At 50.5% G+C, this 12,380-nt stretch overlaps 1 protein-coding gene across 3 annotated transcripts in view; it reads right to left on the reverse strand.

The window, feature by feature from the left end:
* Positions 1-585: 585 nt before the first annotated feature.
* Positions 586-12,380, reverse strand: part of SEC14L2 (SEC14 like lipid binding 2) — a 43,312-nt gene continuing 31,517 nt past the window's right edge. For all 3 annotated transcript variants that reach the window (XM_035097769.2, XM_060269936.1, XM_060269937.1), the window contains 5 exons: positions 12,169-12,252; positions 6,141-6,247; positions 4,816-4,955; positions 3,678-3,847; positions 586-1,142 (listed from right to left, as the gene is read on the reverse strand). In XM_035097769.2, the coding sequence (XP_034953660.1) occupies positions 994-1,142; positions 3,678-3,847; positions 4,816-4,955; positions 6,141-6,247; positions 12,169-12,252 (650 nt within the window). In that variant the 3' untranslated portion in view covers positions 586-993. The remainder of the gene's footprint in view (positions 1,143-3,677; positions 3,848-4,815; positions 4,956-6,140; positions 6,248-12,168; positions 12,253-12,380) is intronic.

Genomic DNA, 12,380 nt, shown 5'->3' on the forward strand with positions numbered 1-12,380 from the left:
CCAGCTGGCTAGGGATGATGGGAGTTGTAGTCCAAAAAAAACACCACCAACAGCTGGAGACCCCAGTTTGGGAAATCCTGTACTAAATAAATGTGGACGTGTTGGGTCAGGGCTGATGGGAGTTGTAGTCCAAAGCACCTGGAGGGCACTCAGTCTGATCCGGCAAGGAGTCCCGAAACTTCCCCCTGCTCTTTCAACCCTGCGCCTGCTGCAGGGGTGGGGGAATTCTGCTCTGAGGGCCACAGGCGGCCTAATTTCAGAAGCTACCTGCACGCAACCATTTCAGACCTCTGGCATGAGTGATCCGTTGTGGTCCTAGCAGCCGGGGGGGGGGAGAGGAAGAGAAAGAAGCGGTGGGGGGAGAAAACGGGGGTATCCCTGCCCACCACTGGTCCGTGGCCTGTGACTTGAAGAAATGCAGCGCCACGAGGGAAGGAAAAAAGGTTCGCTATGCCCGCCGGGTCTCAGGGGCCATGTAAACATGGAGGCCGGGCTACAGAGCTTGAGAGACAGAAAAAGCAGCTCTCCTCTGCCCATTAGCATCGCCAAATCAATCCCCATTACCCTAAAAAAAAAGCTGCTGGTCCGTGGCCTGTGACTTGAAGAAATGCAGCGCCACGAGGGAAGGAAAAAAGGTTCGCTATGCCCGCCGGGTCTCAGGGGCCATGTAAACATGGAGGCCGGGCTACAGAGCTTGAGAGACAGAAAAAGCAGCTCTCCTCTGCCCATTAGCATCGCCAAATCAATCCCCATTACCCTAAAAAAAAAGCTGCTGGTGGGCAATGTCCCACAGCAGGGACAGGAAGAGACCAATAGGTCCAACTGCAAAAATAATCCACTCCACCGCCCCAAATCAAATCCCCCCACCATCCTTGGGAATGTTCCTTCCACTCTTCTGCCCAATAAACCCACCCCTCCCAAGGATTTTAGGATTGCCACCTTGGTGTGTGTGGGGGGGGGGGGGTTGCGGGTTGGAGGGGAGAGAAAGCTCCATCAGGCGTGGTTTATCTTCAGCTCTTTCGTCTGCTCCTCCACCTTTTGGAAGTCTTCTTCCACTTTCTTGTCCGGAAGTAGCACTTCGACGGTGTAACTGATTTTCTTGGCGTGGATGTAGCTGTACGTGTTGTCAAACCGCAGGACGTCTGCGTGGGCAGTGGAAAAAGGACAGCAAGTGTCATGTCAGGGCTGCCGTCGCCCCTTTCCGAAACCCCCGGGAGCCCAGAGTGCCACCCAGCAAGTACAGTCGTACCTTGGATCCCAAACGCTTTGCAACTCGGATGAAAACCTGGAAGTGAGTGTCCCAGTTTTCAAACGTTCTTTGGAAGCCAAACATCTGACGCAGCTTCCGATTGGCTGCAGGAGCTTCCTGCAGCCAATCGGAAGCCGCACTTTGGTTTCCGAAAGTTTTGGAAGTCGAACGGACTTATAATAATAATATTATTATAATAATTTATTATTTACACCCTGCCCATCTGGCTGGGTTTCCCCAGCTACTCTGGGCGGCTTCCAACAGAAATATTAAAATACACTAATTTCTTAAAGATTAAAAGCTTCCCTAAACAGGGCTGCCTTCAGATGTCCTCTAAAAGTCTGGTAGTTGGTTTTCTTTTTGACATCTGGTGGGAGGGCGTTCCACAGGGTGGGTGCCACTACCGAGAAGGCTCTCTTCCTGGTTCCCTGCAACTTGGCTTCTCGCAGCGAGGGAACCGCCAGAAGGCCCTCGGCGCTGGACCTCAGTGTCCGGGCAGAACGATGGAGGTGGAGACGCTCCTTCAGGTATATTGGACCGAGGCCATTTAGGGCTTTAAAGGTCAGCACCAACACTTTGAATTGTGCTTGGAAACGTACTGGGAGCCAATGTAGGTCTTTCAAGACCGGTGTTATGTGGTCTCGGCGGCTGCTCCCAGTCACCAGTCTAGCTGCCGCATTCTGGATTAGTTGTAGTTTCCGAGTCACCTTCAAAGGTAGCCCCACAGATTCCGTTCCACTTCCAAGGTACGACTGTACTGAGCTCCACCCTAGCCGGAGGAAGGAAGCCTTTTGAACAGCCAAACTCTGTCCCTTTGCAGGAAGCGCAGCCAGCTCTACGATTAGGCAGCTGGTAAAGACGGGACTACAGGCTTACAGGCCTTAAGGATGTCAGAAGAGCCTGCTGGGATCAGGCCAATGGCTCATCTCGCCCAGCATCCTGTTTGCACAGTGGCCAAACAGGTGCCTAAGGGAAACTTGCAAACAGTGCCTGAGAGCTCTTCCCCTCCAGGGTTTCCAACAACCGATATTCAGAAGCATTACTGCCTCCAGCTGAGGAGGCAAAGCAGAATCACCATGGCTAGTATCCATCAATGGCCTTCTCCTCCATGAATATGTCAAATCCTTTTTTTAAAGCCTTTCAAGTCTGCGGCCATTACTGCCTCTGCGGCAGTGAGTTCCACAGTTCAAAAGAAGTCCTTTCTTTCATCTCCCAACACTCAGCTTCAATACTGGATGTCCAGAGGGAGGAAAACTTTCCTTTATCTACTTTCTCTGTGCCATGCATCATTCCTACGAGTTTCCTGAGGTACGGTTAAGGATATTGCCCCATTGCTAGGTGCTGAAGTAAGATTCAACTCCCCCCCCCCCAAGGAAGAAAGACTTTGAAAAGCAGAACAGAAAAGCAAGACACGGTGTCCTTCAGCCGCCAGATTTTTTCCACAGAATAAAAATGCAACTTTAGGAATGGCCCAGTTTGCTGTTTTAGGAGCTAAAAACCTAAGTCAAGACATTGGTCACACGCACACCATACGTTTATAGCAATAGGGTATCACTTTAAAACTGCCGTGGCTTCTCCCAAAGGATTCTGGGAGCTGTAGTTTGTTAAGGGTGCTAAGAGTTGTTAAGAGACCCTATTCCCCCCACCCCCACCCGCTTCATAGAGCTACAATTCTAGAGCGGTTTAACAGCCAATCCCTTTCCACAGGGAATTGGAGGTCTTTGAGGTCCGCCACCCCAGAAAATTCTATTGTTTTATACTTTTTCTAAACTGCTTTGATTTTTTGTTACAATCAAGTGGTATATTAATCTTCTGAAATAAATAAGATAAACAAAAAAACAAACCCAAACAGCAGTAGCCCAATATGTAGTTTACACACAGACACACAGACACAGACACACACACACACACACACACACACACACACACTGTACATATATAACATATATGTTATATTGTATTGAAGTATTGTATTGAAGCTGAGTGTTGTATTGAAGCTGAGTGTTGGGAGATGAAAGAAAGGACTTCTTTTGAACTGTGGAACTCACTGCCGCAGAGGCAGTAATGGTTTTCGAATGGTTTCAGGAGTCGAACGGACTCCCGGAACCGATTAAGTTCAAGAACCAAGGTACCACTGTAATATAATATGTATAATATTATCTGGTTCCTGCATTGCAGGGGGTTGGACTAGATGACCCACAAGGTCCCTTCCAGCTCTACAATTCTATGTAAGAAATGATACACTGGGGAGGGGGGTGCTATATTGCATAAGAGCATTATTACAGCGCATGCTACATGCAGGGGGGCAGGTTGGAATTCCCCACGAAATTCTATGCAAAATAAAGTACATCCCTACAGATGAACTCAAGTCCATTCAGGAAGGATGGGGGGGGGGAGCTGGAAAGTGAGAGATCTGAGTACCACTTACAGATCCCTGGATCCGCACAGGTGACTGAGCCGTCTTCGGGCACCATGTGAGCGTTGTAGCGCTGGTTGGGATGCACTTCCTCCATTTCGCTGGCATGCTGGCGCGCCCCAACTTTGGTCTTCAGGTAGACACCAAAGCCTATATCGGCCCCGTCCGACATGAACTGCCACCTATAAGCAGGGATATCAGAGGAGAGTGGGGAGAAGTGAAGGAAGGTTAGGAATTGTGAGAAGCATTCATTCCTCCGCATTCTGAAGTGGTACAGACTCTGCCCCATTTTGCCTGATGATGCCCCCATCCCCATGATGGTTGTGCAGAGTGCATATTGTCCAGCAAAGGTCCCCTGCATCTTTGATTAAAAGCTTACTGCTGGAACAATACAGTGGTACCTCGACTTACCAACGACTCGAAAACTGAATTTTTCGACTTATGAATGGGGGTAATGGCCGCGCGCTTACGAATGTCTCGATACATCCGAAAGGAAATCGCGGCGCTTTTAGATAGGGATTTTTCGACTTACGGATTTTTAGGTAGGGTTGCTTCGACTTACGGATTTTTCCGTTTCCAATGCATTCCTATGGGAAATCGCGTTTCCAATGGCGTTTTTCGACTTACGAATTTTTCGACTGGCGAAGGTGCCTTCGGAACGGATTAAATTCGTAAGTCGAGGCACCACTGTAATGGGATTAATGATGAAATAGCCTGTTGCCTTTTAATGTCAGTTCTCGTTTGGGGAGGTGATGCCTGGGTTAGATTGCTGGAGTGGAGCGTGTCCCCTTGCCCAAAGCTGCTGAACTCCAACTCCCATCGGCCCCAGCCAGCGTGGCCAACGGCCAGGGATGATGGGAGTTGTAGTTCAGTATGGTGGAGTGGCCAGAGCGTTCAATTTGGCCCTGGAAGGCCAGAGATCGCATCCCCCACCCAGCCGTGAAACCCACCGGGTGACCTTGGGCCACAGTCAGTCACTCTGGGCCTAAGCTACCAGGCAGCATTGTCCTGTGGGTGAAATGGGATGAGAGAACCGCACATCGCCCTGAGCTCCTTGAAGGGTGGGCCAGGAAAATATTAAAATAGGTGAGCTGCCAGAATTCCACTTTCCTCAGCTCACTGCCCACGGTTTGCACCTGCCTCGGCTTACCTCAGGACACAGCCCGGGAAGAGGATCTCGTATTCCAGCTGCTGCGAGGAGCCCCGATTCACTATCACTGAATGCTCATACTGCTGCTTCAGCTGGTCTCGCACGTAGTATTTCTTGGGGACTTCTCCACCATGGTTAAGCTGCGCACAAGATCACATTGGTGATGAGCTCAGAGACTGAAAGAGCTGCTTCCCCCTATATTGATATAAGCCTGGTTGCTTGGCAGGTGGTGATGTCTGCCAGGCATTGATTTTGCATCTAGAAGCCTCCGCCTCAGCTTTCTGAGCAGCCTGGAAAAAGTCTAAGGCCTTTTTGGGTCTGGACAGCCATAGCCCTAGACCTGGCCTATGCTCCAGGGGTAGCCCATGCAGGTGCCCTACAACTCCCAACATCCCTTGATGGCAGCTCCATTAGGGCAAATGGGGTACTGCCCCTCAGCCAGCCCCCACCTGCATGGGGCAATGGTGGTGGGTGCCCTTCCTTAGTGTTGCGCTGGTAGAACTCAGAAAGGAAGAGAAAGATGGGGACAAATCTTTCTACCAGTTTGCTCCATCTGCCAGTGGCTCTGGCACCACCTACTGTTCATCTCCCGGGCTTCCGCCCTATCGGTCCAAATGGGCACCCACCACCATTGTCGCCCCACCCTGGGAAGAGGGATTGATTGTTAAGCCACTCTGGGAATTGTAGCTCTGGGTGAGGAATAGGGGTCTCCTCAGGATACTCTCGGTATCCTGAACAAACTACAGCTCCCAGGATTCTTAGGGGAAAGCCATGGAAGTGGTGCCATAATGCTTTCAACAAATGGTGTGAATGTGGCCCAACGTCTTAATTCTGTAAAAACCATTCTACTCAGAGCCAAAGTAATTGTCTCTGAATTGCTAGCTTTCTAGTGGTCTGTCTTAGTACAAGAGGTTACAGCCTAGAAAATCTTGAGGAATTGATAATTAACCTAGCAGTCAAAGAAGCTCTCCCATAAACAAAAAATATTTGCTTGTTGTTTAGATGTTGACTGGATTGTGATCAGCTCACACCAAGTTCTCTAGCTAGTGTGTGCAAAGCAGTAACATGCTTTTGAGAATTTAAAGGTGGGCCACAAGCCTTGGAAACCAGGAGGAGGCAGAGTTAGCATCCCCTCTGCATGGCTGTCTGGGTCCAGCTCTTTCCAGCTGCTTCCTGCCTTGCAATCTTGTGTCTCGTTCCTCTATCCAGGCTCCAGTCTTTTCTGCCTCCTCCAAACTTAGGCCAGCAAACTTCCCTAGCTTCTGAGGATAGACCCCGGCCCAAGGGCTAAGGACCCCTGAATGCTATCCAATGAGTGTCCATACCATAGTCTTGCATTTGGGGTCTCCATCTGGGTCTGTGAGGGTTCCCCCATATTCCTTGGGGATCTGTGAGGGGTCGATGTGCTTTTGCAAAACCTCCTTCCAGTTAGCTGGGAGAAAAGCGAGAGGGTTCGTTTATTGGACAGAAATTGATTTCCAACCGACTCAATACAACCGGCAAGCAATTTGTCTAAGGCAGGGGCCGGCAAAGTTTTTGTGGCTTGGGCCGGTTCACGGTCCCGCAGACACCGCGGTGGGCTGGAGTGCGCACGCACGCACACATGCGCAAATGCTATTTCCGGTGCTCCTTCCAGTGCAGAGGAGGCATGCGCAGCTTGCCATTGGCTGCAGGAACTTCCTGCAGCCAATGGAAAACCAGCCAGTGTCGCGCAAGGCGGTCCCTGCTCTGCTCTGCGCTGGTTTAGCGCGGCACACGGGAGCCGACCGAGCGGGCGGCGGGGATCCATGGGCCGGTTAAACGACCCCCATGGTCCGCTTGTGGCCCATGGGCCTTAGGTTGCCGACCCCTGGTCTAAGGGGATTATGAAAAAGCTGGAGAGTAACCAGCAAAGGTTAATATTCTCCAGAGCTGACATTTACTCTTCAAATATCTGAAGGGCTGTCATGTGGGAAATGGAGCAAGCTTGTTCTCTGCTGCTCCAGAGGTTAGGGCCAGAAGCGATGGATTTAAATTACAAGAAAGGAGATTCCAACAGCCTCAGGAAGAACTTTTTTTGGTGGTAAGAGCCTTTCAGCAGTGGAAGGCTTTTAAATAGAGGCTGGAAGGCTGTCTGTCAGGCAGTCTTCAACTGCCATTCCTGCATTGCAGGGGGTTGGACTAGATCAGGCATAGGCAACCCTGGCTCTCCAGATGTTTTGGAACTACAACTCCCATGATTCCTAGCTAACAGGGCCAGCTAACAGGGATCATGGGAGTTGTAGTTCCAAAACATCTGGAGAGCCAAGGTTGCCTATCCCTGGACTAGAATTGGTGTACCATTCAACTCTACAATTCTATGATTCCGCAAGCCAGTCCATTTCTCTCTCATCCCTCCTGCACCCTGCTGTTGAGAACGCAGTGGCTGAACAGGTCAGCAACCTCGCAGCCACTTTTCAGGGAACATTCCTCGGTCGCTGGCCCAGGTAGGCCTCTGAGGGCAAACATCAATCTCACTAAACAGGTAAGCAAAAGTCCCTGGAGTCCACAGTCCACCCCCCCCCCCCAAAAAATTTCCCCTTCTCCAATCTGCCAGGTTTTGTACAAGCCGCTAGCTGTCTGTGTCTTATCCTGGCCAGCATCTCGACACAAAGCCTTGGCAAGATTTGGGGTGCATTTGGGGAGTTTTGTGTTAATTAGTTTTTTTTATTTTAATACCGTAATTGTTTTGTTAATCAAAAAAGAAGAAGAAGCAAATATAACAAGAAAACAAAAAAAAAAACCAAAAAAATTAAACTACAAAGCATCGTAGTTTGGAAAGACAAATGTACACAGATTACGAAGTACTGTAGTAATGCATACAAAGATTCCCTTTATAGAGCTTTATAAAAACAAAAATATTCAACACTTGTATAAGAAAAAAAAATCAAGTCATATACAGTATTTAAAAAACAGCCATTCGAACTCTGCCCATTAGATACTTTTAGCTTTCCTAATTATAACATCAGTATGGCTTTCTAATGTTCCTTTCGCACTGTAAATACAATGTCTGTTTGTAACTGTGGCTTTTTAAATAATATACTGGCACGTTGTTCAATCACACTTGCGGGTGTCATGTGACACTGTGGTGAATGTCAACACCACTACCCCGACCCTTTTCACACACAGACGGGCTTCAGTTCGCTTTCTAACCATCCCCACCTCCAAAACAACAATACATGCTCTGTGCATGTTTTTATATTTGGTATTGACAATATTATCAGCCCTCCTCTCCCTTAACTAGCACCTGTCAACATCCATTCCATCAGCTCTGCCAAAAGACCAGCTTCATCGGGCACTTCCTACCCAGGAACTGTTTCTATTACAGTATTTTCATTTATTAAATTTATATTCCGCCCTTCATCCGAAGATCACAGAGTGGTTCACAACATAAAAGAGCAGCTGGCCGCTATACGAACAACTGTTTAAGAACTGGTGGCCTGAGTTTGCTTTTTTCCCTCTTCCCTCCCCATCCCTTTTGTGTCGTGGGCGGAGACTGTCTTGTTCTAAGACTAAGTGACTGGATGTGAGCCACTCCAAGAGCTCTCCCCCCCCTTTGGCTGAAGAGCGGGCCGCAAATGGCTCTAAATAAATAAAGAGGTGAACACCAAGCCTTTCCCGAAGCTGGTGTTGTTCAGATGTTTTTGGACCACAGCTCGCAGCCATCCCTGTACCTTTGCAGTGATTGGCCAGAATTGCTGTGCAACTGGGGCAACAATGCTGTTGTTGTTTAGTCATTTAGTCGTGTCCGACTCTTCGTGACCCCATGGACCATAGCACGCCAGGCACTCCTGTCTTCCACTGCCTCCCGCAGTTTGGTCAAACTCATGTTCGTAGCTTCGAGAACACTGTCCAACCATCTCGTCCTCTGTCGTCCCCTTCTCCTAGTGCCCTCCATCTTTCCCAACATCAAGGTCTTTTCCAAGGATTCTTCTCTTCTCATGAGGTGGCCAAAGTATTGGAGCCTCAGCTTCACGATCTGTCCTTCCAGGGAGCACTCAGGGCTGATTTCCTTAAGAATGGATAGGTTTGATACCCTTCATGGATCAATGCCTTGTCATGGCGAAGGGGCTTGAATAACTCAGAGAAGCTATGAGCTATGCCATGCAGGGCCACCCAAGATGGACATGTCATAGTGGAGAGTTTTGACTAAACGTGATCCACCTGGAGAAGGAACTGGCAAGCCACTCCAGTATCCCTGCCAAGAAAACTCCATGGACAAAGACAGCAGCGATGCTGCTTGTGTGCATTTGCTGTTTTACATTGCCAGAAGTTAAAAGAAGATAGGGATATGGCATATTTACTTTTAAAAGGGAAGCTACCATAAATGTTCAGCAAAAAAAAAAATGAGGCAGTGGTGGGTGAGTAGAATAATTGCTCTGTCTTCCTGTGGCTAACAGCTCTGCTCCTGTATATGACCAGGGGCATAGCCAGGATGAAAATCAGGGGGGGCAAGGGGCGGGGAGCAAGGGGCGGGGTCAAGGGGCGGGGGCGGGGCCACATCGGAACAGCCCGAAATCGGGCTGCTCCGACTCCCTCCTTCCCCTCCGCGATAGGAAGGGACGAGGGGGAGCCAGGATCAGCCCGAAATCGGGATGCTCCGACTCCCTCCTCCCCCTCCGCGATCGGAAGGGACGAGGGGAGCCAGGATCAGCCCGAAATCGGGCTGCTCCGACTCCCTCCTCCCCCTCCGCGATAGGAAGGGACGAGGGGGAGCCAGGATCAGCCCAAAATCGGGCTGCTCCGACTCCCTCCTCCCCCTCCGCGATAGGAAGGGACGAGGGGGAGCCAGGATCAGCCCGAAATCGGGCTGCTCCGACTCCCTCCTCCCCCTCCGCGATAGGAACGGACGAGGGGGAGCCAGGATCAGCCCGAAATCGGGCTGCTCCGACTCCCTCCTCCCCCTCCACGATCGGAAGGGACGAGGGGGAGCCAGGATCAGCCCGAAATCGGGCTGCTCCGATCCCCTCCTCCCCCTCTGCAATCGCTGGGGCAGGTGGAGGGAAAGCCCCAGAGCCGCGCAAAGCGGTTGCCTGGCTTTCCCTCCGCCCGCCCCACAGCCAGCCGGCTAGAAGGGACGTCTCCCTTCTCCCTTGCTGGCTGTGGGGCGGAGGGAGGGAAAGCCAGCCAAACGCTTTGCGCGGCTCTGGTGCTTTCCCGCCGCCCGCCCCACAGCCAGCCAGGGAGAAGGGAGACGGCACCGGGCGGGCAGTGGGGCAGGCTGGCCAGTGGCCCTGCTTCTAGGGGGGGCAATTGCCCCCTCCTGCCCCCCCTGCCTACGCCCATTTATATGACTATGGAGTGGAGTTTTAAACAGCTAAGGGCAGGTTTTCTGAATGGATTAATTCATTCATTTCTGCTGCCCAGAATACAGGGAAGCTTTATGATGTCTGCTGCAGGGTAAAAACAAGGGACTTGGAAAAAGACATACCTAGCCAGGCAGCAGCAGGAGGGGCCTCAGGCAATCTGCTTTAAATCTCCCTTCAGCCATACAGAGGAAGGATAGGTCCCGGAGAAAGGAGGAGGAACCTTTTCCTCCCAGCTTGGGACTTCAGGGTGGTGATTTACAGAGCTTCAGGGTGGTGATTTACAGAGAACTGTTTCTAAGAAGAGACGTCATGTCCAGAAAGACACAGAGCCTTGGCTGAAATCCAGAGGAACCAAATTCCCAAACAAATACCAAATAAGCTTGGCTCACGTGGGTAGCACTGAGCAGATGCCAGGCCTGCGGGATCAACTTTGTTTTGCTTTACTAGAGTAGAATCCCCCAGATCCGCGAATAGGAACCAGGAGCAAACGACAGTCAGATTTAGAAGAAGAGAAGTCCAAGCACAGAAGTTTTGCTTTTGAGCAGTAGAGCTGGGTGCGCACAAATCCATTTCTAGTCTCCCACTTGCTTTGATTCAACAGTATAATTGTCAGAGACCAGGCTGAGGAGTGCTGCTCTGATGAGGAATGGTGGAAGCTGCCCAGGAGCAGTGGAGCAGTATAGATTTGGAACAGTGGTTTGCAGAGGGGCATAGTTTTGAAGACAAAAGTTGGGAAGAACTGGGGGGTGAAGAGCAAAGTGGAGAAGAACTGGAAGAGACAGAGCTAACAGACTCTCTCTCTCGCTGGAAAGTGTCCAGCCTATCAGTCCAAGGTCACGTAGAGCGGATAAGGTGGCTACACAAAAAGCACGGTGGTTGCGAGATCAGGTTGTAAGATGCGGAAATGACTGGGGGCAAGTGGGTGGAAACCTTAATTGGGAACACCTTCATTCCGAGAAAGGATGCTTTGCTCTTTTGCTGTGATCATTAAAAGACTCTTTAAATAAGAGACTTTTTTCCACTTTGTCCTGCTTATCAACGGCCAAAGGGGGAGGGGGGAGGAAGCCAAGTCCCCGAAGCCTGACAATAATTTAGGGTGGGCGTGGGAATTCTTGTTGCTGTTTTCAAACATCTGGGAGTCACAAATCTTTGCCGATGGCCTTCAATCCATCTAAATATCAACTGGCAGTTCCCAATTTAGCTTCTTCTTACAGCTGTCGTGGGACGCAGGTGGCACTGTGGTCTAAATAAACCACTGAGCCTAGGGTTTGCTGATCAGAAGGTCGGCGGTTCGAATCCCCGCGACGGGGTGAGCTCCCGTTGCTCGGTCCCAGCTCCTGCCCACCTAGCAATTCGAAAGCACGTCAAAGTGCAAGTAGATAAATAGGGACCGCTCCAGCGGGACGGTAAACAGTGCTCTGTGCGCTGCTCTGGTTCACCACATGACCCGGAAGCTGTACGCCGGCTCCCTCGGCCAGTAATGCGAGATGAGCGCTGCAACCCCAGAGTCATCCGTGACTGGACCTAACAGTCAGGGGTCCCTTTACCTTTATAGCTGTTGTAGGAGAAGGGCTCATGGCTCAGTGGCAGAGCATCCGTCTTGCATGCAGAAGGTCCCAGCTTCAATCCCCAAAGGCAGTATCTCCAGTTTGGGCTGGGAGAGACTGCCTGCCTGAAACCCTGGAGAGCTGCTGCCAGTCAGTGCAGACAATACTGAGCTGGATGGACCAATGATCCAAGCCTGTAGAAGGCAGTTTCCTATGTTCCTATGTTTTCCATGGGCTGTGTACACTACCAGGGGAAAAAGGGTGATATGCACCCAAGGAGAAAGCTAGCAAGGTATTAAATGCAGAGTCCAAAGTGCAGGGGCTTAACACCCATTTGTATTTGCTTCGCTTGCCACATTTTATCGGGGGTGCGGGGTGCAGGTTGGTCTTTTGGGGGGAGGGGGAGTACTCGGCTTGCCCTCTGTTGTGTTTCCCGTTTCCTAGAAATGTTGGAACCAGCAAAGGCAGATCCTACTCACCTCCTAAGACCACAATCTTCTTCCGAGTGTCTTCGCTCAGAAAGTGCTTCACCAAGTTGTAAGCCACGGGGAAGAGCCTGGGAGCTGTAACAGAGGCAAAGAAATACAGTGATGCCTCGCAAGACGAATTTGATTCGTTCCGCGAGTCAATTTGTTTTGCGAAAAATTTGTCTTGCGAATCGCGGTTTCCCATAGGAATGCACTGAAATTTC

Source organism: Zootoca vivipara, chromosome 17 (assembly GCF_963506605.1).
Source record: "Zootoca vivipara chromosome 17, rZooViv1.1, whole genome shotgun sequence".
Lineage (NCBI taxonomy): Eukaryota > Metazoa > Chordata > Lepidosauria > Squamata > Lacertidae > Zootoca > Zootoca vivipara.